The sequence below is a fragment of the Mobula hypostoma genome, chromosome 23 (genome assembly GCF_963921235.1).
Source record: "Mobula hypostoma chromosome 23, sMobHyp1.1, whole genome shotgun sequence".
Lineage (NCBI taxonomy): Eukaryota > Metazoa > Chordata > Chondrichthyes > Myliobatiformes > Myliobatidae > Mobula > Mobula hypostoma.
Window position 1 is genome coordinate 4,541,017 of NC_086119.1, and position 23,440 is coordinate 4,564,456.

General features: G+C 49.1%; 2 protein-coding genes across 7 annotated transcripts in view; both read left to right on the forward strand.

Annotated features, from left to right (window-relative positions):
* LOC134336906 (transient receptor potential cation channel subfamily V member 1-like) overlaps positions 1-10,481 on the forward strand; it is a 45,178-nt gene extending 34,697 nt beyond the window's left edge. Inside the window, exons 12-17 of the mRNA XM_063031536.1 lie at positions 58-124; positions 3,981-4,270; positions 7,130-7,257; positions 8,168-8,286; positions 8,672-8,823; positions 9,294-10,481. Coding sequence (XP_062887606.1) covers positions 58-124; positions 3,981-4,270; positions 7,130-7,257; positions 8,168-8,286; positions 8,672-8,811 — 744 coding nt within the window. The 3' untranslated portion in view covers positions 8,812-8,823; positions 9,294-10,481. The remainder of the gene's footprint in view (positions 1-57; positions 125-3,980; positions 4,271-7,129; positions 7,258-8,167; positions 8,287-8,671; positions 8,824-9,293) is intronic.
* Positions 10,482-13,987: 3,506 nt separating this feature from the next.
* LOC134337116 (transient receptor potential cation channel subfamily V member 3-like) overlaps positions 13,988-23,440 on the forward strand; it is a 63,337-nt gene continuing 53,884 nt past the window's right edge. For 3 of the 6 annotated variants that reach the window (XR_010015933.1, XM_063031967.1, XM_063031968.1), the window contains exon 1: positions 13,988-14,315. Coding sequence is in view for 2 of the 6 variants with exons in the window: in XM_063031967.1 (XP_062888037.1) it covers positions 14,206-14,315 (110 nt within the window). In the remaining 4 variants the exon portion in view is untranslated. Of the gene's footprint in view, positions 14,316-20,342; positions 20,551-20,906; positions 21,013-21,146; positions 21,297-23,440 lie in introns of those variants that run through there. The other 3 variants (XM_063031971.1, XM_063031970.1, XM_063031972.1) reach the window with 3 other exon arrangements.

Below are 23,440 nucleotides of genomic sequence, written 5' to 3' on the forward strand. Positions count from 1 at the left end.
AGGCACTTGACAATCCCCTCCAGCGGACACCTCACACCATTTATGTGTTCCCCACAGATCATCCTGACGGACCTGATGAGCTTCCTTCTTGTCTATGTCGTGTTTCTCTTTGGATTTGGAGCAGGTGAGCTTAATTGTATGCCTTTCAGGGATGGAAGAAACCATGAGACTCACTGATGCATGAGTGGATGTGACTTTGCTCTGTAGTTGTGTATGTCTCTGTGTCTATACTTCTCCCATTTACCTGCATTGTGACTTTTACCTTTAAATCAATATCTGGGCCACATCAGTGCCAAATTCAGATTCCTTCATTAATCACAAGATCAGGACTTTATTCCTTGGAATGTAGAAGATTGAGAGGAGATTTGATAGAGGCATACAAAATTATGAGGGGTATAGAAAGAGTAAATGCAAGCAGGCTTTTTCCACTGAGGTTGGGTGGGACTACAGCCAGAGGCCATGGGTTAAGGGTGAAAGGTGAAAAGTTTAAGGGGAACATGAGGGGAAATTTCCTCACTCAAAGGGTGGTGAAGGTGTGGAATGAGCTGCCAGCACAAGTGGTGCATGCAATTTCAGTTTCAAGCATTTAAGAGAAGGTTGGGTAGGTACATGAATGGGAGAGATATGGAGGGCTATGGTCCAGGTTCAAATGGTTCAGAATGGAATAGATGGGCTGAAGGGCCTGTTTCTGTGCTGCCTTTTTCTATGACTACGTGTATGTTAAATATACAGAAAAATCTGTTGTTTGCTTTAACAACCAGTACAGCATAAGATCATGTTGGGCGGGGTGGGGGTGACAACAAAACATGCTCTCAGTGTTGAGCAGAACAACGCAAGCATCAATAGTTGCACACTCAAAATGCTAGAGGAACTCAACAGGTTAAGCAGCATCTGTGGGGAGGTATAATCAGTGAGCATTTTGGGCTGAGATCTTGTGTTTATAAGAGCAAAGCAGACCCTTTCCCACCCACTCACACACAGAGAGGCCTCCAACCTCTGGACAGGCTGCCTCCAGGCCTCCGGCCCCCAGTCCTTGCCTCTAGACTCTCACATTTGCAAACATCAGGCATCAGGCCTCCAACCTCAGGACAGGCCGACCCCAGGTCTTTGATCTTTGGGCTTCAACGTCTAAACTTCACAGGACTTTGACCTCCGGGCCTCGAGCTGTGTACTCGCTGATGGAACCAATAAATCAGAATCAGGTTTAATATCATGGGCATATGTCATGAAATTTGTTGTTATGTGCCAGTAGTGCATAATAATAAAAACTGTAAATGACAATTAAGTACAGTATTTATATATATATGTTATACACATTATACTAAAAAAGTTTAATTGAATAAATAGTGCAAAGCGAAAAAAAAGTAGTAAGTGGGTTCAATACCCATTCAAAAATCAGATGGCAGAGGGGAAGAAGCTGTCCTGAATCATTGAGTGTGTGTCTTCAAGCTTCTGTACCTCCTTCCTGATGGTAGCAATGAGAAGAGGGCATGTACTAGGTGATAGGTGCCCTTAATGACGGATGCTGCCTTTTTGAGGCATCGCTCCTTGAAGATGTCCTGGATACTGGGGAGGCTGGTGCCCATGATGGAGCTGACTGAGTCCACAACTTTGTACAGCTTATTTTGATCCTGTGCAGTGACACCCATATACCAGATGGTGATGTAACCCGTCAGAATGCTCTCCACATTTGTAACAGGTAGTTGTAAATGTGTAGTGGAGGGTGTATTGACTGGCTGCATCATGGCCTGGGATGGAAACACCAATCCCTTTGAACAGAAAATCCTACAATAAAACCTTAAGTAATAGGAACAAAATTAGGTCACTTGGCTCGTCTCATCTCCCCTGCCATTTTATCATGACTGATCCATTTTTTCTCTCAGCCCCAGTCTCCATAAGACATAGGAGCAGAATTAGGCCATTCAGCCCATCAAATTTTCTCTGCCATTTCATCATGGCTGATCCGGATCCCATTCAACCCCATACACCTGCCCTCTCACCATATCCCTTGATGACTAATCGGACTTGGGTATATTCAAAGTGAAAGTTGATAGATTCCTGATTAGTCTGTGACAGAGCATTCCACAGATTTACCACTCTGGCTAAATAATTTCCTCCTTATCTCTATTCTAAAAGGTCACCCCCCCCTTTCGATTTTGAGGCTGGGCCGTTTAGTTCTGGATACCCCCACCAGAGGAAACACCCTCTCCACATCCACCTCATCTAGTCCTTTCAACATTACCTACCTCAGCACTACTTACCCCTCCCCCTATCTTTCATCCACAAACTTTGCCACAGAGCTATCAATTCCACTATCTAAATCATTGACAGATGACTGAAAAATAGTGGTCTCCTGCCTTCCCCCTATATCCCTTCATGCCCTGACCAATCAAAAATTTGTCAACTTCTGCCTTAAATTTTCATAATGACTTGGCCTCCACAGCTGCCTGTGGCAACGAATTCCACAGATTTGCCACTAAAGCAGTTCCTCCACATGTCCGTTCTTAAAGGACGCCCCTCTATTTTGACACTGTGTCCTTTGACTTTAGATACTCCCACCATAGGAAACATCGCCTCCACATCTGTTCTATCAAGGCCTTTCGCCATTCAATAGGTTTCCATGAGGTCACCTCTCATTCTTCAGAATACCATTGAATGCAGGCCCAGAGCCATCAAATGCTGTTCATATGACAAGTCGTTTAACCCTGGAATCATTTTCGTGAACCTGCTTCAAACATTTTCCCTGTGACCATGTGGGTTTCCTCTGGGTGTTCCAGTTTCCTCCCACATTCCAAAGATGTTAGTGGCTGAGTTGGTCATAAACACAAGAGATTCCGCAGATGCTGGAAATCAGAGCAACACACACAAAATGCTGGAGAAACTCAACAGGCCAGGCAGCATCTATGGAAGGCAATGAAGAGTTGTTAATTGGTCTCATGGGTGGAATTGGGTGGAGTAGCCTCGTTGGACTGGAAGGGCCTGTTACCATGCTGTATCTCTAGAGTGTATAGCTATTTTAATTTAAGAGTGTAAGGGGATGGAAGGTTATGTACTGAGGGGTGGTGTGGAGGAAATGGGGTCAGTCCATAGGAGCAGAATTAGGCCATTCAGCCCATCAGGTCTGCTCCACCATTCTATCATGGCTGGTTTATATCCCTCTCAACCCAATTCTCCTACCTTCTCTCCATAGACGTTGACAGTGTACTAAGCAAAAAGCTATCACCCTCTGCAATAAGTACCGCACACCCCATGACCTGGTCTCCACGGCCATCGGTATGCAAACCATCTCCCTTCTCCTCTCAATCGTGATGCAGGGATTTGACTCAAACTATTGACAGTTTTCCCCACCACCCACCACGTTCTTTCAGTAGATTGTTTCTTGCTCTGTGTTCCAGCATCTGCAGTCTCCTGTGGATCTCTAAATTATTGAGGGGTGTCAGTATTTTTATTGATTTATTTAATTTTAGAGATACAGAGCAGAACAGGCCCAATGAGCCGCTGCACCCAGCAACCCACCTATTTAACCCTGGCCTGATCACAGGACAATTTACAATGACCAATTAACCTACTAACCAGCACACCTTTGGACTGTGGGAGGAAGACAGGACACCTGGAGGAAACCCACACGCATACGGGAAGAACTCACAGAAATTCTCACAGAGGTCGTCAGAACTGAACTCCGAACTCTGATGCCCCGAGCTGTAATTGCATCGTGCTTACTGTGGCAGCCAAGCCTCAGAGGGTTTGAGTTACAGTGAGAAACTTGGTAGGCTAGGATTGTTTTCCCTAGAGCAGTGGAAGCTGAAGGGTGACTTTATGAAGGTTTGTAAAACTCAGAGGGACATAGGTAAGGTGGATGGTTACAGTCTTACCATGGGGCAGCACGTTAACATACAACCTGCATTCAATCCCGCCACTGTAAGGGCTTTCGTATGGTTGCCTCAGGCATGCTTTCATAACCCACCTCCTTCCTGCTACAGCTTTAGTGGTGTTGATCGAGGACGGTGTGTACAACAACACCAAGCCCGGCTGCCGAAAGGACACCACCTACAAGAGCTTTGAGACAACTTCCTTAGAGCTGTTCCGATTCACCATCGGGATGGGGGACCTGGAATTCACGGAGGACTACAGGTTCAAGGAGGTGTTCACCTTCCTGTTGTTATCATACGTCATCCTCACCTACATCCTCCTGCTCAACATGCTCATCGCCCGGATGAGCAAAACCGTGGAAACGGTTTCCAAGGACAGTAAAAGTATCTGGAAACTTCAGGTAAATGTTCTTCAGGCTCTCCAGCAGGGTGAAGGGTACAGAGTCACCCTCCTCTACGTTGTCCAATTATACACCCTCAGGGCAGGGACAGAGTCACCTTCCTCTACGTTGTCTCATCGTGCACTCTCACGCTAAGGACAGACTTGTCTTTCTCTATGTTGTCCCATCATATACCCTCAGGGTAAGGACAACACTTCAGACCTTCAGCCCAGTTTGTCCATGTCAACCAAGTTGCCTAATTGAGTTTGTTTAGCCCAGTCAGGCCATTCTCTCTTCTTTTTGCTGCCGTCAGGAAGAAGCTACAGGAGCCTCAGGACCCTCACCACCAGTTCAGGAACAGTTATTACTCTTCAACCATCAGGTTTCTCAACTAGAATGGCTAACTTTCACTCACTTTAACTCTGAACTCAGTCCACAACCGATAGGCTCACTTTACAATTCCATTTTACTTTGAACTTTGAAGGACTCTACAAATCGTGTTATCATTATTATTTATTATGGTTATTTTGTTTTTCTTTTTGTATTTGCACAATTTGTTGTCCTCTGCAAATTAGTTTGTTTTTAATTTTGATTTTAAGTTTATTTAGAGATACAGCACGGAACAGGCCCTTCCAGCTCTTCGAGCCGCGTTGCCCAGCAATCCCCCGATTTAACCCTGGCCTAATCACAGGACAGTTTTCAGTGACCAATTAACCTACTAACACATACATCTTTGGAATATGAGAGGAAACTGGAGCACCGCAGAAAACCCACACACACAGGGAGGAATTTCCAAATTTGCTTACAGAGGATGCTGGAATTGAACTCCCTACTCTGACACTCGAACTGTAATAGCATCGTGCTAATTGCTACACTACCATGCTTGCTTATCCATCTTTGTTTGCGTTTTTTTCATTGATTCTATTGTGTTTCTTCGTATTTACTGTGAATGCCTGCATGAAAATGCATCTCCAGATAGTATACGGTGACATATACCAGTGGTCCCCAACCACCGGGCCGCAAAGCATGTGCTACCGGGCCACGAGGAAACAAGAGGAAACGATACGAGTCAGCTGCACCTTTCCTCATTCCCTGTCAAACGCCCACTGTTGAACTTGAACGCACGCGAGGTGATCAGTTGGTCATTAACCTACAACTACTCAATGAGTAAAAAACAAACGTTTAATATCCAAATGTTACTTAAAATGTTATGATGCTATTGACTTATAATTGACTTACCACTATATTCATGCGAGGAAAATATGCACTATGTGTTTAATATTAAATTCGTTAGATAAACGCTTTTAGAAACAAAATTGAGTGTATTAGCCTCTTGTAAGTGACTTATAGTTGATTTATCACCTATATTCCAGTCGTGATTAACACCCTGCCCCTCCGTCGGCCGGTCTGCAAGAATATTGTCCATATTAAACTGGTCCGCGGTGCAAAAAAGGTTGGGGACCCCTGACATATACATACTTCAATAATAAATCTACTTTGACTTTGACAGGTCTGATCAGTCTGACAGGTCTCACAGATCCAGTCTGTTGAGTATCTCATTATTAGAAAATCTGTCCCCATTCTCCTAGGATGCAAATTGCATCTCTCTGTTATTCTGTCCTTGGATAGGGAGGCCAGGCCCATACGTATTTGGAACTAGAAGGTCAACATTTCACATTCTGCTGGAGTAGCCCTTAGCCCGAGATTCAAGATTGTTTATTGTCATTCTTCAGTACGAGTGTAAAGGAGGACAAAGTGATTGTAACTCTGGATCTGGATGGGGGTGGGCAGTGAGTAGGTGACAGTGGGGGTGAGGTTTGTGAAGAAATGATAGAAAAGGTGACCATAGGGAAAGGGAGGGAGGGGTGGGATGGAGAGCTGACCAGTGAGAGTGGAAATGGGAACATAGGGAAGAGGGTGATGGGTTTCCTGAAATTAGATAGTTCACTGTCAAACCATCAATACTCATGTCCTTCTGTACATGCGCAGTTCAAAGCATCCTAACATGCTGCATCACTCTGTGATACAGAAACTGCACTAAGGCAGGCAGGAGGGCTCTACAATGGGCAGTTAAAACTGCCCAACACATCACAGGCCCCAGCCTACCCAACATCAAGGGCAAATATGCAGAAAGGTGCCAATAAAAGGCCAGCAATATTATAAAGGAGCCCACCCACCCTGCTCGTGGACTGTTTGTCCCACTCCCATCAGGGGAGAGGCTACTCGGCACCAGTCTCATCTCTCCATCCATCCATCTCTCTCTCTCTCTCTCTCACTCTCGCTCTCACCTACCTAACGGCTAATTTCCCTCTCCACTCTTAGTTCTGATAGAGGATCTTGGCCTGAAATGTTGACCGTTCCTGTCCCTCCACAGCCTAGTCATGACTAAAAGATTATCTTTATGTGTCACAAGTACATCTAAACATACAGTAAAATGTGTTGTTTATATCAAATCTAATCAGTGAGCTGGGGGCAGGCCGCAAGTGTTGCCACATTTCTGGTGCCATAATAGCATGCCCACAATTTAATAACGCTAACCCTAACCTGTACATCTTTGGAATGTGGGAGGAAACCCACATGGTCATGGAGAGAACGTACAAACTCCTTACAGGCAGCGGTGGGAATTGAACCCCAATCTACCGATCACTGGCGTGGTGATATGTTCTTCAGTGTTTCTTTGATTATTTTGGAGTAAAATTAAACTTCTGTCAGTCCAGTTTAATTGTTGCTTGAATTAGATTTGATAGTTTTAGCAGAATTCATTTCAGAAACAAATTGACAAGTACTTTGTTGAAAAACGCACCTTGACCCTTGCAGTCAGGCCATCCTGCCTTCCCCTTTGCCTGTCTTTCTGTAATGTCGGCTCTGTGTCTTTGCCAGAGAGCCATCACTATCCTAGATCTGGAGAAAAGTCTGCCACGATGCCTGCGGGCACAGTTCCGATCAGGGGAGCCTGTGGTTGTCGGGGTTACCCTGGACGGACAGGAGGATCTGAGATGGTGCTTCAGGTAAAGAAGAATTAGACCAGGGCACAGCATTGGTCTCCAAAGTCAGCTGTCCATAGAGAGATACATCAGGGTGTTGTGTTCAGGGTATTGCGTATTGGGGTCACAGTGTTGGGTTTTGTGGGTGTTGAATGCAGTGGGTGTTATGAGGGCTGGTGTTGGGTGTGTTGCATACTGGGGTCATTGTGTGTTGGGTATTGAGGGTGTTGAGTGCAGTGAGCATTATGAGGGCTGGCGTTCAGTGAGTTGTGTATTGAGGGTCATTGGGTGTTGGGTATTGGTATTGGGGTTGTTGGGTATTAGAGTTATTGGGTGTTGGGTATTGGGGTCATTTGGTATTGGGGCCATAGGGTGTTGGGCATTGTGGTCATTGAGTGTTGGGTATTGGAGTCATAAAATATTGGGTATTGGAGTCATAAAGTGTTGGGTATTGGAGTCATTGGGTGTTGGGTATTGGGATTGTTGAGTGCATTGAGTGTTGCGAGGGCTGGTGTTGGGTGAGTTGCATAGTGGGAGTCACTGAGTGTTGAGTTTTGGGGTCATTGAGTTTTGGGTATTGTCATTGGGTGTTGGGTATTGTCATTGGGTGTTGGGTTTTGGGGTCATTGGGTGTTGGAAGTGTTGGGTATTGAGATTGTTGGATACAGTATTGGGGTCACAGTGTTGGTATTGGGGTTGTTGGGTATTAGGATTTGTTGGGTATTGGGGTCATTGGATGTTTGAATATCGGGGCCATATGGTGTTTGATGTTAAGGTCACTGGGTGTTGGAGATGATGGGTATTAGGTGGCTGAGTGTTGGCAGGGCCGCTGTTGTGATTGTTGGGTATTGTGGGTGTTGGGGGCATGTTCTTGCACTGCTCCCAGGGCTCAGACACCAAAGGGTAACAAGCCTGTCCATGCCACTTTGTGCAGGGTGGACGAGGTAAACTGGAACAGGTGGAACACTGACCTTGGGCTCATCAATGAAGAACCAGGAATCTCTGAGGTGATGAGGTCAAACTCGACCATCAGGGGGAAGAATCCTCGTGGAGGTAAGGAGCAATACCTCCTCTACTACACCTGCTCCTCTGTCACTCTGACAGTTCACACCCCTTTCTTTGTCCTTTCTTCCTGCCCTCTGCCCTTCTCTACACCCTCACCACCTCCCCCTTACATCACCCCCACACTCTATATCTTCACAATCCTTGCTATATTCCCTTTTCCATACTCTCATTACCCCTTGCCCTCCCAACTCCAATCTCTCCTCCCCCTGTCTCCGCTTCCCCCTCCAACTACCAGTCTCCCCTCTCTCCACCCCCACTGGCCTCCCCCTCTCCTTCCTCCCTCTTGATCTGACCTGCCCCGCTTCGCCCTTGGCCCACACCAACCTGTCTATTCAGACTGGGTTTAACCCACTGTTGTGTGATGCCCTGGCAGCACGGAGTTGGCGGACCATGCTGCCCCTACTGAAGGAAATTAAGTCTGGCAAGGAGGAAGAGGAGCTACGCGAGTTACGAACTGAACTGGCAAGACGGCCCCGCAGACGCCCGCTTACTGCCACTGCCAAGGTCATCTGAGGTCAGGATCAGGTGAGGAGATGGTGGCGGAGGGCAGGGGCATTGGGTGCACCTCCCTGCAGGGTCAGCTGTCGGACTGCCAACAACCTGAAAACACCTTCTTTACCTCCCTTTCTAACTTGTTGTCACTTTCAAAGCTCAGAGTAAATTTATTGTCAAAGTATGCATACGTCACCATATACTACCCTGAGTTTCATTTTGCTGCTGGCATTCACAGTAGAACAAAGAAATACAACAGAGTCAATGAAAAGTCTACACACACAGACTGACAACAACCAACGTGCAAGGACAACACATTGTGCAATTACAAAAAGAAAAACAAAATAGTAATTCACAAATAATATTGAGAACATGAGTAGTAGAGTCCTGTGGACTTTGCATGAACCATTTACTTGTACCCTAAGATCACAAACTACAGAGTAAAATTTATTATTGAAGTATTTATATGTTGCCATATATAACCTTGAGTTCATTTTTTGCAGGCATTTACAAGAAAAATAAAGAAATACAATAGAATTCATAGGAAACTGTACACAAACAGATAAAGATTGAGAATCAACCTATATAAAAAAGACAACCTGTGCAAATAGAAAATAATACCAACACAACTGTTACCGGCTTCTCCAACATTCCAGAAGTATCCTGGTCCCTGCCCGTGGAAAACCAGAGGAAGACGATATCGAAACTGCCAGGGTATCTCAGTCTGTGACTGAGTTAGCTTGCTAGTTTGTAACTTGTAAATAAAATAACAGAGACAGGAAGAGAATGGTATTGGAGACTTTTAATTCTCCAATTGCCTGAGAAGGCAGAGGCTCCTGATGAAGGGTCTCTCCCCAAATTGTCGACCCTTTATTCCCCTCCTATTAATGAGTATATTGTAATAAGTATGTTAATAAGTATTAATAAGTACGTCATGAAATGTCTGGAGAGTCATTTTCTTGTGGGCATTCACAATAAGTACAGTAGAGAATGAAAAACTGCACACAAGATGGAAAGAAAACAGATGTGCAAAGGACAAACTGCAAACAGAAAGAAAACAAAATCAAACATCATAATAATAATAATAATAATCAATAAATATGAAGAACGTGAGATGACGAATCCTTGAAAGTGAGTCCATTGGCTGTGGAAGCAGTTCAGTAATGGGGCAAGTGAAGTTGAGTGAAGTTATTCCCTCTGTTTCATGGTTGAGGGGTAATAACTGATCCTAAACCTACTGGTGTGGGACCTGAGGCTCCTGACGGCAGCAACAAGAAGAGAGCATGGCCTGGATGGTGGGGGACCCTGATGATGGACGCTGCTTTCCTGTGACAGTGCTCCATGTAGGTGAGCTCAATGGTGGGAAAGAGGAGGTTGGTACCAAAGGAAAACAGAATGTAGACACCACGGTAATGTAGCGGTTATCATGACACAATTACAACTTGGGCCTTTCCAGAGTTCAATTCTACCGTCATCTGTAAGGAGTTTGTACATTCTCCCCATGAACCATGTGAGTTTCCTCCAGGTGCTCTGGTTTCCTCACACAGTCCAAAGACGTACCGGTTAGTAGGCTAATTGGTCATGGAAAATTGTCCTATAATTAGCCTAGCATTAAATAAGTGGGTTTCTGGGTGGTGCAAATCGAAGGGCTGGAAGGACCTGTTCTGCTCTGCATCTCTAAATAAAATGTATACACAATGACCTGCCAGCATGGGAGTGGTTCTTCTGAGGGAGGGTCACACTGTGGGAGGGGTTCTTCTGAGGGAGGGTCACACTGTGAGGGGGGGGTTCTTCTGAGGGAGGGTCACACTGTGGGGGGGGGTGGTACCGAGGGAAGGTCACACTGTGGGGGGGGGGTGGTACCGAGGGAAGGTCACACTGTGGGGGGGGGGTGGTACCGAGGGAAGGTCACACTGTGGGGGGGGAGTGGTACCGAGGGAAGGTCACACTGTGGGGGGGGGTGGTACCGAGGGAAGGTCACACTGTGGGGGGGGGGTGGTACCGAGGGAAGGTCACACTGTTGGGGGGATGGTGGTACCGAGGGAGGGTCACACTGTGGGGGGGGGTGGTACCGAGGGAGGGTCACACTGTCAGGGGGGAGGTGGTACCGATGGAGGGTCACATGCGGTGGGGGTGGTACTGAGGGAGAGTCACACTGTGGGGGGGTGGTACTGAGGGAGGGTCACATGCAGGAGGGGTGGTACTGAGGGAGGGTCACACTGTGGGAGGGGTGGTACTGAGGGAGGGTCTGTGGTGAGAGAGGCAAATAGGAATTTAGCATTCATTTCAAGAGGACTGGAATATAAAAACAAGGATGTAATGTTAAGACTTTATAAAGTACTGATGAGGCCTCACTTGGAGTATGGTGAGCAGTTTGGGCTCCTTATCTTAAAAAAGATGTGCTGAAAGTGCAGAGGGTTCAAAGGAGGTTCACATAAATGATTCCAGGATTGAATGGTTTATCATATGAGGAGCATTTGATGGCTCTGGACCTGTATTCGCTGGAATTTAGAAGAATAAGGGGTGACCTCATTAAAAACCGTTGAATGGTGTAAGGCCTTGATAGAGTGAACATGGAGAGGATATTTCCTATAGTGAGAGAGTCTAAGACAAGGAGACACAACCTCAGAATAGAAGGATGTCCTTTTAGAACAGATACAACGCATTTCTTTAGCCAAAGAGTGGTGAATCTGTGGAATTCTTTTCCACAGGCAAATGTGGACGCCAGGTCTTTATGTATATTTAAGGCAGAGGTTGATAGATTCTAGACTGGTCAGGGCATGAAGTCATATGGGGAGGAGGCAGGAGATTAGGGCTGAGAGGAAAATTGGATCAGCCATGATGGTATGGTGAAGCAGACTCGATGGGCCAAATGGCCTAATTTTGCTTCTTGTCCTACAGTTATACTTATGGCTAAAATATGATAATTGTGCAAAGTGGAAAATGCAGCGAGAATTAGTGAGTTAAGGGGTAATCCTCAAATTCAGGACATTAGAAGAATCCCCTATTTAACATGAAGGTCAGATGTCCACTACAGTAATGACAGGTGAGGAGATTCATTTCACTACCACACAGCTGCCTCCTAAACAGAAGAAACAGAAATAGGAGTCCGACTATTCCCTCAGAGTCAGAATCAGGTTTATTATCACTGACATATGTTGTGAAAGGAGTTATTTTGTTTTGTGTGATGATGGATGCTGCCTTTCTGAGTCATCGCCTTTTGAAGATGTCCTCAATGTCAGGAAGACTGATGCCCAGGGTAGAGCTGGCCAAATTTACAACTTTCTGCTGTTTTCTCCAATCTCAAACCTAGGACCAGGACCAGGACCAAGCATCCAAGGAAACCTCATCTGATTTCTTAGCTCAATATCATTTTCCTGCACAAATAACCCCACTCCCCCCAAATTTCTAAAACTCTGTCTGTCATAAGGGGGCATTGGAAGTGGACCCAAATGCAAGACACAGACACTGAAGTACTAGGAACAGGACAAGGTTTATCAAGAAAGCAAAGGGAGTCAGGAAGAAATGACGCTGGACATGGACACAGGCCCTGGACGAGACAAGGGCACTGGGCCTGGGATAGGACTAAGACTAGGAAAGCGGGACCAGGACAAGGAACTTGGAACTAGGAGCCTGGGCTAGGACTCCAATACAGAGACTGGACAGGGACCTGGAACCTGGGTCTTGACTCGGGTTCGGACCCCAGATCTAGGCAAGGACAAGACGTGGCTACAGGACTGGATGCAGAACTCCTGCACAGGATGAGAACACAAACCCTTGACTTGGACAGGATGAGGTTCTTGGGCTAAGCCTAAACAAGGCAAGGTTCTAGGACGTGGCTAGGACTGGACGAGGTCCTTGGACGTGGCTAGGACTGGACAAGAGACTCCTGGACTGGATGAGGAATCTACAGCACCAGGCTGGGCGAGGCTCTTAGACTAGGTTTGACTCGGCTTGGTTAGGCTGTTGGGTACAAAGCCGGGACCCTTTCTAGGATGCAGGGCCAGGACCCTTTCTTTGACACGGACACTAAACACAGGGACACAAAGAGACAGTTCCAAACTCAACGATAGATAGTTCCTTACCTTGGCGTAGCAAGGCTCCGGTCTCACTCCAGCGGTTGAACTAGACGGCGATACAGACGAGGACGCAGGCGAGGCTGCAGGCAAGGTAACAGACAAAGATTACAAACAAAGGTTGGTGCCAAAGTAACTGTTGAGATAAGCTGCCAAAGTAACTGCCAGGGATTCAGATGGGGAGGGGAAGGGAACAGTCCAGCCAGGAATCCTTGGTTTAAGAGGTATTTATGTGCCAGCCCAAAACGAGAATCAGGTGCCTCAATTAAAGCACCCAGTGGAACAAGGGAAAACAGGAAAACCCAGAATAAGGATTCGATGGACCAGACCGTGAACCGGAATGCGGATTTTATGGACCGGACCATGACACTGTCCACTTCTTTATGAACAAGCTCAATGGACTTTTGAAGATATTAAACTGTACCTTCTCTGTAACAGTGCTACTGCAGTCTGCATTCTGTGCAACATATGCAAAATGCTGGAGGAACTCAGCGGGTCAGGCAGCATCAGCGGAAAGGCAGCATCACCGTGGAATGATTGTTGGTGCCAGACGGGGTGGTTTGAGTATCTCAGAAACTGCTGATCTCCTGGGATTTTCATGCACAGCAGTCTCTAAAGTTCAGAGAATGATGCATAAAAACAAAAAAAAACATTTAGCGAGTAGTAATTCTGTGGGCAAAAAGACGCCTTGTTAATGAGAGAGGTCAGAGGTGAAAGGCCAGACTGGTTCAAGCTGACAGGAAGGTGACAGTAACTCAAATAACCTCACGTTACAACAGTGGTGTGCAGAAGAGCATCTCCGAATGCACAGCACGCCAACCAGCAGCGGCAGAAGACCAGGAACATACAATCAGCGGCTACTTTATTAGCTGCAGGGGGTATCACTAAGTTTACACATCCCTCCAATTGAAAGCTAACCTGAATTTTTCTCACAGACCCATGGTATCAATTGCTGCCTGACGGGTTGAGAGTTTGGGGCAATTTCCGCCGCTGCGCGGAGATTTCTCTAACGAGTGGCGACGTCCCACAGAGGGCGACCGTGGCTGTTCTCTTCGCTCTCAGCCGAATCTCTGCCTCCGACAGGATGCCACTCAGGGTCACCACTGGGTCGTGTTCTGGATGCTTCCTGCAAGCGGCCACTGTACCTTGTGCAATCTTCTTGTGCGTGGCTTGTGTTTTCAACTTCCCTTTCCCTGTTTTGCACTTTGATGGAAATCCGGGGTGGTTTCTTCAGCTGTAATTTGTGGGAAGACCGGGGCAGCAGCTGGCAGCCCTCCCTCCCCCGGCTCACTGCGGGACATCTGCCCGGGCCCACAGCTGGCCGGGACCCAACAGAGCGATGGAGGACGTCCCGCCACAGCGCGGTCCAGTTGACGTGCAGGAGCTGCTCCGCCAGGCGACCCTGAGCCTTGCCCTGCAGCGGGCGGCGGGCAGCCCGGAGCTCAATGGGTGAGCGGGGGCTCGACGGGGCGTGGAGGTGTGGGGGAGGGGGAGGGTCTAAAGTGGGATGGATCCCCCGTCCCCGGCTCACCACCCCCCCCCCCACATTAACCTCACCCCTTGTGCACCGAGTGTTCCATTGCCTTTTGCACCCCCAGCCACCTCCTTATCCCGCAGCTCTTCCCACCCGCTGGAGTTGCCTCACCGATCGAGCTCCCTCCCCCACCGCCCTGAGTGCACCCAACTCCCTCCCAAGCTCCGCTTCTTGCTCTCCCGCCCCCTACTGCTTTTATCGACCCTCCATCTCCCTCAGTTCCCCTGCCCGCCCACGCCCAGTTCCCCTGCCATGCCTTACGATGCGCGGCTCCGGCCCTTGATGGACTGGGGCGGCTACACCTGCTGTGGGGGACAGTGTCGGGGATCCGGCCCCAGGAACGCGGCGGAGGGGAGGTGGGGGGGTGGAGGGGGAGAGGGGAGAGGGTCCCGGCCGAGAGGTACCGTCCCAGCGGATCCGAAGTGGGAAGGAGAGCCGGTCGCTGTCCTCCAGTGTCCCGAGACAGTTATTGAAATGTTACCCGGGAGTTTTCCCCATTGTTTTTCGGGACGTTGCTGTGCAGTTTCCCTGCCGCGTTACCTGCGAGGCTCTCTGTGGAGGTCCCGGGAGTGTGATACGGGAGATCAGTTCTGGAGGGGGTGGCCGAGGGAGGAATGACTCCTCCTCCCACCTTTCATTTACTGAGTTTACCGGCAAAGTCCCGGCGAGCTGACGGGAGAGAAGAAGTGACCATGAGAGTCGGAGGGGAGAGGGGAACATGGTAGGGGAGTCGAGCTGACACCTGATCCACCCGCGGAACAGCGCCGGAGGCAGATCCGGTATCCCCACGCCGGAGGGGAGAGGGAAGCCTACGGGATGTGGGGGTCCCACAAGATACGGGTCGTCTGGGGTTGACCGTGGACGGTCGTGGGGACAGAGGCCCCAGACCAGAGGATTGACTCCAAAATACCAGGGGAAGGTCACATTGTGGGACGGGCGATACCAAAGGATCTCCGCACCGCCGGAGAGCCGGGGAAGGGATCTCCGAACCGCTGGAGACCTGGCGAGGAATCTCAGGACAGGGGATCTCCGCACTACGGGAAGCGTGGTGTAAGGGAGAGCAGGTTCAAGGGTCTAAATGGCCTCGTCCCGTCTGTACATTTTTAACGTGAGACCACTCGGTCTGGTACCTCTGTCATCATGACCGCCCACCGTCATCCCCCAGCAGACCCGTTTCTTAAGGGATCCCCACGTCCCGCGGGCTTCCCTCTCCCCTCTGGCACCGGGAACTGGATCTGCCTCCGGCTCGGTGGAGTCGGTGCCAACTCACTAGGATTCCTCAATTTCCCCACCACGTTCCCCTCCCCAATAAAGTGAGGGGCGGCCGACGCTCCCTCAGTCGTACCGAGTGGTTGGGGTTCAGAAAGGAACCGGTGGTAGTCTTTGTTCTTGGTCTTAAGCCTATGCCTCTGCTGGATCATAGGCCACAAAGAGCAACTTCTTACAGTCCTTTGTCCTGCCAAGGTTGATCGGCCCTGTGGCTCCTGCTTTCACACACTTCATACATCTTCCAGGAGAAGATCCTTCCTCTCCTGGGGGTGAGGTCTTTGGAGCTTCAGCTGGCATTACTGTAGCTCTGGGCTTTTACGGGATGGGGTTGCTGGCCCCATCCCAATGCTCCTCCTTTAGCAGCCGGTTTTGGGACCATCCATGCTAGAGTGGCAGTCTTATTTATCAGTCAGTGAGATCTTGATCTCAGTTCCACAGTCACTGAGTTACTATCATCTCCACCAGGGAACATAGGCAGTGGCCGAGCTCCACAGCTCTCTGCAGAGGTCCAAAGTTCCACCAATATAATCCCCCCCCCCATATCTCCCACTGAAACGGCCCAGCCCTAATTCAGAAACCAAGCCTCTTTTTTCTAGAGCCAGGGAGAATTTCCTCTAAGCACCCACCTTGCCAATCCCTGTGGGAATCCATCAGCTTTTCATTCTCCGTTGGAAATTGTGTGTGGAGGGGGAGTGGTCGTTCTCTCCTCGAGAAACCCAACACAGGAAAGCAAGAGAATAGAACAGCACAGATAAGGCCCTTTGGCCCACAATCTCTGTGCCGAACAGGATGCCGATAATCCAAACTCCTTGAGTCATAGAAAGGTACAATACAGAAACAGGCCTTTCAGCCCATCTAGTCCATACTGAACCAATTACAATTCCTAGTCCCATCAACCTGCACCAGGACTGTAGCCCTTCCACCCACATAGGTATCAAACTTGAAATCAAGTTTGCATAAATCATTTGTGCTGGTAACTCATTCCACACACTCAGGACCCTCTGAGTGAAGAAATTTCCCCTCATGTTCCCCTTAAACATTTCATCTTTCATTCTTAACCCATGATCTCTAGCTGCAGTCCCACCCACCTCTTTGTGCTCAATGCATAGATGATCATTCTGATTTTACAGAGGACCCCAATTTTGTCCCTTGCAATCCTTTAACTCTTAACATATCTATAGAATCCTGTAAGATTCTACTTCATCTTATCTGATAGGGCAACTTAATGCCTTCTTTTAGCCCTCCTGAGTTCTTCCTTAAGTGTTCTCTTGTATTTCTTATACACCATAAGCACCTCATTTGTTCCTGCTATGCACTTCCCTCTCTGCACATGATTCATATCCCTTAATCCCCTGAATATTTGGGCATCTATTAAATTGGTGTATGACTGTCAGATGTACAAAAGTACAGTGAAAAACATGTTTTACATGCCATCCAGACAGTTCAATCCCAAAATAAAAATACTGAGAGACTACAAAAGGAAAAATGCATTCCTACCATTGGGGAGGAGGTACAGGAGACTGAAGGTACATCCCCCCCCCCCCACACACACACTAACTACCCTTTACACTGCTGGCGTTTAAAGCTGCAATGAAGGTCCTCTATCGTCATTGTGTCAGTAGCCAAGACGACCACAACCTTGTTGTGGGTTTGGAGACTTGTGAGCCTCAATAACCTGGAGAGCTCTGCTGGCTGGAGTCAGGGCTTTCTGCTTTGGCTCTTGATAGGATCACCCATACCAAACAGGTCAAACAGTAGAGGCCAGACTAAGAATGGTCCTCTGGTCCCTCACGTTTGGGGTTCAGGCCTAACAACACTGACTGGTAAAACAAAATCACACAGCGATGAAGAATCCTTCTACATCTGTATGTGACAGTATTCCTGAGTCTCCACCCGGGACTTGCATGACTGACAGTAGTGAAAACCGAGGAAGCTACTGGCATGATGAAGACATGTATTTAACATTTTAAGAATAGTTTCTTTCCCTCTAAAACCAAATTTCCGGCCGGTCTGTGAGCTCAGGAACACCACCTCATTATTTGTCTTTTGCGCTATATATTTATTTTTGAAACTTAGAGTAATTGTAAAGTTTTGCATGGTACTGCTGCCGCAAATCAACACTCAGTATCGTGGCCATTGAGTGTGTGTTTGTGGTTTTATGCTGCTGTAACCCATCCACTCCAAGGTTCAAAATGTTCGGGTATCTCTTCTGTTGAAACGTGTGGTTATTTGGGTTACTGTTGCTTTCTGGTCTGGCCATTCTCCTCTGACCTCTCTCATTAACAAGGCATTTTCCCCACGGAATTGCCACACACAGGATTTTGATTTTGTTTTTTGCACTATTCTCTGTGGATTCTAGAGAATGTTGTGCATGAAAATCCCTCGATCAGCAGTGTCTGAGATACTCGAACCACCCCATTCGGCACCAATAATCATTCCGCAGTGAAAGTCACTTAGATCACATTTCTTCCCCCATTCTGATGTTTGGTCCGACCAACAGCTGAACCTCTTGACCATGTCTGCATTGACTTGCTGCTACATGAATGGCTGGTTTGATATTTGCAATAATGAGCAGGTGCACCTAATAAAGTTCCCACTGAGTATATGTAAGTGATAATGAACGTGATTCTGAATGCAGAGGCCAGGGTTACGTCAGAGAGGAAGGGAAGTACAGGCTCTGAGGACAGAGATTGAGCGATCGTATCTGCACCTGTCTCCACTACCACCCCTTGCAACCTATTCCCCATTTGTAGAATTGTGAATGAAAATAATCTGCAGATGCTGCAAATCTGAAACAATTCCCCTTTCAGTCAGTGCTGGTGAAACACAGCAATGACTTACTGGCAGCAAACAAAACTACTAAGTACTTTATAAATCACCTTTTTTTTCTGGAAAACAAATCACTGCAAACAAAAGCCTGTAACTTCCTTTTTGCATCAGAGTTTTTCAACCGCCTATACAACCTGGCGTTTTTGCGGTGTGAACTGAAATCTCGAAGGTGCAGGACGGTTGCGGTGTGGCGTGTACGGGCCAAATGGATGCGGCAGGTCCGGGGCCTGAGGGTGAGGAACCAGCTGACGTTTGACCAATTTATGTACCGGGCCAGACTGAAAGTGTCAGGGTGTTGGGGCCGGTGTTCAGCCCACTCCTCCACCAGGTTTACCCATCTCTGTGCTGAGCTGAGGCTGTGGCCTGCATCTAACGGGCTCCTGGGTCGGCTGTGACTGGCTCCGTGGCTCTGATCTCACTTCCGTGAACTTAATGTTATTTGCTTACTTTTTATTGTTTGCACAATTCCTTTCTGCACACTGGGTGTTTGACGGTATTTTTTTAGTGTGTTCTGTTGGGTTTCTCTGTATTGCGGCTGCCTGTAAGTAGACAAATCTCAAAGTTGTATATAGTATATATACCATGATAATAAACGTACTTTGAGCTTTGGTTTTTTCAAACACTCAGTAAGTCAGCGAGCATCTGTAGAAAGAAAAAGTTAACACTGCTCTACACATTCCCCCCCTTAAACTGCCCCTCCCTCACCTGCCAGCTTGTCCTCCTCCTCCTCCCCCACCTCATTCTGTCTTCTTCTCCGTACCTTTCCCACCCTGATGAAGGGTCTGGGCCAGAAACATCGACGGTATCGTCCTAATGACAAGAGATTCTGCAGATACTGGAAATCTTTAAGAAGAAGATGGTTCCAGCGGATAACTCCACTACAGGCAACATTCTTTAGATGGTCCATGAAACTGCTCCCTTCACTTTATGTTGTTTTAAATGTGGTTCTGGCCCCGTTAGAGCCTGCGATCTACAGTTTGATGGTGTGTTTTTGGGCTGATTGAGCGACCTGGGGCTTTGCTGCCTCCAAGAAGGTTCCAGGAGGAGAGGAGCTTTGAGGCCGAGAAGCTTAGAGACCATGCAAGCCCACGATTGACTCCATTTCTCACCAAGTAAAGTGCTGAGGAAAATTGAAATATTGAGGCGAGAGCAGAAGACGGGATAGTGTTCAGCGCCATGTACCAACGGGACAGTGTTCAACTCGCTGCGCCTGGGGGAAGGCCCCTGTGTTTGAATGGTCTCTCTTTTTCCCTCAGTGCTGTCGAGGTTTTGGTTTGTGGATTGGACTAATGAACATTGAGCTGAGTTGAACGTGGACTCCTTCAAGTCTGTGTTTTCGCTCGAGCTTTCTTGTTGCTGTTTGCGTGATTTGTTTCTTTTTTTGCGCACAGGGTTGATGTTTTCCTTTAAGCGGGTTCTGTGGTTTTCTCTGTTTCGTGGTTTCTGTGGAGAAGATGAATCTTGGGATTGTATACTGCATACATAGTTTGATCATAAATGTACTTTGAAATCCTAGGAACGCACGCAAAAACTCACCAGGCCAGGCAGCAGCCAAGGAGAGGAATACAGAGTGGACGTTTCAGGATGATCCCTTTATCTCAATTCTCCTCCACAGATGCTGCCTGACCTGCTGAGTTCCTCCAGCATTGTGTGTGTCTTCCTCTGGGTTTCCAGCATCTGCAGAACCTCTTGTGTTTATGATTTCCCTCTCATCTTTCACGCACGACCTCGGAAAGGTGGGAAAGCTAGTCGGGACGACGTCGGAGAAGGGAGACAACCGGGCTTTTAACCTTTTTTATTGCGAAAATAGTGTATCAAATTCGAGTAACGTTATTGGAGCAGCTGCAGCAGGAGGCGGAACATCCACAGACTCCAGTCCAATAGAACGAGCGAGAGCCACGTGGTGCAGGCGATGAGCGTCTGCGATTGGTAGAGAGTGCTGTCCAGCAAGACGTGGACGAGGAACAGGGCAACCCTGAAAAGAAGGGCTGAGCGGCCGAGGGTGACGTCCAGCAGCAGATAGGCGAGTTCCAGCGGCACTTTCAGCATCAGGTAGCCGCCCCACAGGGCCCAGTCGCCCGCCGCCCAGGCGGACCACGTCCCCCAGTCGTCCAGCGCTCTCCAGCCGTTGGCGGCCGCCTCCGACACGGTGTAGCCGAGGCGCAGCGCCGCGTCGTGCCACGCGTACGCCTGCCAGCCGAGCCGGGCGGCCAGGGCGTCGCCCAGCCACAGCGCCCACTCCTCGGCCGCGCACCACAGGCCGAGGCCGGCCTCCTGCAAGCGTTGCGAGGCGCGTAGCCAGCCCGAGGCTCGGCCGAGCGGGACGGCCGCGGCCGCTTCCAGCAGGACACGGGCGAGGAGGAGAGACCATTCCCTGGCGGCGTACGCCTGCCACCGCAGGTAGTCGCTCCACAGGTAGTCGAGCCAGAGGCCGTAGCGCCGCGCCAGGTAGGAGCAGAAGGCCAGGAGCCCGGCCGAGCCGTTCGACAGCCAGCGGAGGCGATCGTAGGCCAGGTACGCCGCCCAGTTGCCCCCCTCCGAGGCCCGGTAGAGAAGCCACAGCTGGGTGTCCAGGATGTGGTAGGAGAGCCAGGCGTGGAGCCGCCACAACAGCTGCATCGCCCACAGGCCGGCAACGCTCTCGGCCAGCGCCGAGGCGGCCCAGGCCAGCAGACACAGGCCGCCCAGCAGAGGGGCCCAGCACAGCCGGACGGTGGCCAGCAGCAGCTGCCGGCAGAGCCAGGCGGCGGACGGCAGCAGGAGGCCGATCAGCGGCATCGGCCCGGCTGGCGGGAGAGGTTAGCACGGCGACCCAGCGGGGGTGAGGGAACTCGGCCCAGCATCGTGCGGCGGAAGAGGGTCCATGCCTCGCTTCTGGGACCTCCTGCAGGGCGGGATGGTGGGCTGTGAGTGTCCCCGGGGGGACCCCCAACAACCTCAAACTCTCTCCTGTTCAGTGTCACTAACTGGGCTCTGAGACAACAATGGGACAGCAGCCAATGGCGTGGGAAGCAGGGGTAGGGGGTGCTGGTAGTTTGAGAGGATGAGTGGGCATGGGGAGACTCTTGTCAGGCATGGCTGAGTCAGTGGGTGGTGGTCACCTCAGAAGGGGCTCCTGCCTTCCTGATCCCCTCTTACAGGTTTATTCATTATGTGCCGTGTTGTATGGTGTTAGGCGATCATGGTCTTTTCCATGGCCATGATTGGTCTTGGTAGACTTTTCTACAGAAATGGTTTGCTATTGCTTTCTCCTGGGCAGCACTTTTACAAGACGCGTGACCCCAGCCATCATCGATACTCTTCAGTGATCGTCTGCCTGGCATCAGTGATCGCATAACCAGGATCTGTGATGTCCACCAGCTGCTCATACGACCATCCACCACCTGCTCCCATGGCTTCACGTGGCCCTGATCTTGGGGGTGGGAGGGCAGAGGCAGGGGGTACCTAAACAGGTGCTACAGGTTAGCAGACAGAAGGAGCTCCTTTTACCCCCTTTGGTACAGATTCATCTCCACCCTGCCACCTACCCTCTTACAGGAGGGGGTTCCTTAAGGTTGTCATAGCAGTGGAGAGGGTAATGGGCACAAACTCCCACTACCTAATAAACGGCTTGTGTCTCAAGTAGCCTCTGACAACCATTTCCAGCTTCTGCCTGCGTGTGGCCTGGTGGACTGTTTCTACTGACGGTAGACGTGGCAAAGGTGGGTTACTGGCATCTTAAAACAAGCCAACCATGGGGCTCATCAGCCGTGGTTGACAGCTCGTCTAGGAGAAGGAAAACTGATCTCGAACCTACGCTGCCTTATGGCTATACTCACTTAGGGGAGGGCTTCGGGAGTAAACCCTGAGGGAAAATCCAGAGCTGGAGTCACGAAGGCAGCCCTACGTTAAATTTAATGCTGACTGGCAACTCCTGCAAGTTGCTGCCAAATTGTATCGGTCTGTGCCATAACTTTGGATTCATCATTGTGTGGAGAGGCGGAGCCTGCTGCGTGGGCAACATCTTGTTCTCCGTGTCGTGCTGCCCTGGCTCGCGTATTCATCTTGGACAGCTATGATGATCCCGCCAACGGAGGATCCCTATTTACAGGAGGGGCTCCCAACCTGTGGGTCAGGGATGTGGGGGTGGGATTGTCACCAGGACATTGCCCTCCCCAATCCACGGCAAAATCCAAGTCCCTCCTCATATCTGAGGGAAGGTCATGCAATGAAAGGGACTGTGCTGAGGGAGCCTTACGTGGGTGACGAAGGGTCAATTTTTAGAACTGATCCAGCAGGTGGTAAGAGTGGGCTCCCTCACTTCTGCCCCTCTGACCCTCAACATAGGTGCCCCTCAAGGCTCTGTACTAAGCCCCCTCCTTTACTCTGTATAGCCATGACTGTGTTGACACCCACCGCTCCAATCTGCTAATTAAATTTGCTGACAACACTACACTAATTGGCCTAATGTCAAATGATAATGAGGCAGTCTACAGGGAAGAAGTCATCATCCTGACACAGTGGTGTCAAGAAAACAACCTCTCCCTTAATGTCGCAAAATCAAAGGAGCTGATTGTGGACTACAGGAGGAATGGAGACAGGCTAGACCCTATCGACAGGAATGGATCTGGGGCTGAGAGGGTGAACAGCTTTAAGTTCCTCAGCATAAACATCACCGAGGATCTCACATAGTCTGTACATACCAGCTGTGTGGTGAAAAAGGCACAACAGTGCCTCTTTCACCTCAGACAGTTGAAGAGGTTTGGTGTGGCCCCACCCTCCCCAAATTCCAAGAACTTTCTACAGGGACACGATTGAGAGCATCCTGACTGGCTGCATCACTGCCTGGTATGGGAACTGTACTTCCATCAATCGCAGGACTCTGCAGAGAGTGGTGCAGACAGCCCAGCACATCTATAGTTGTGAACTTCCCACAATACAGGACAAATACAAAGACAGGTGT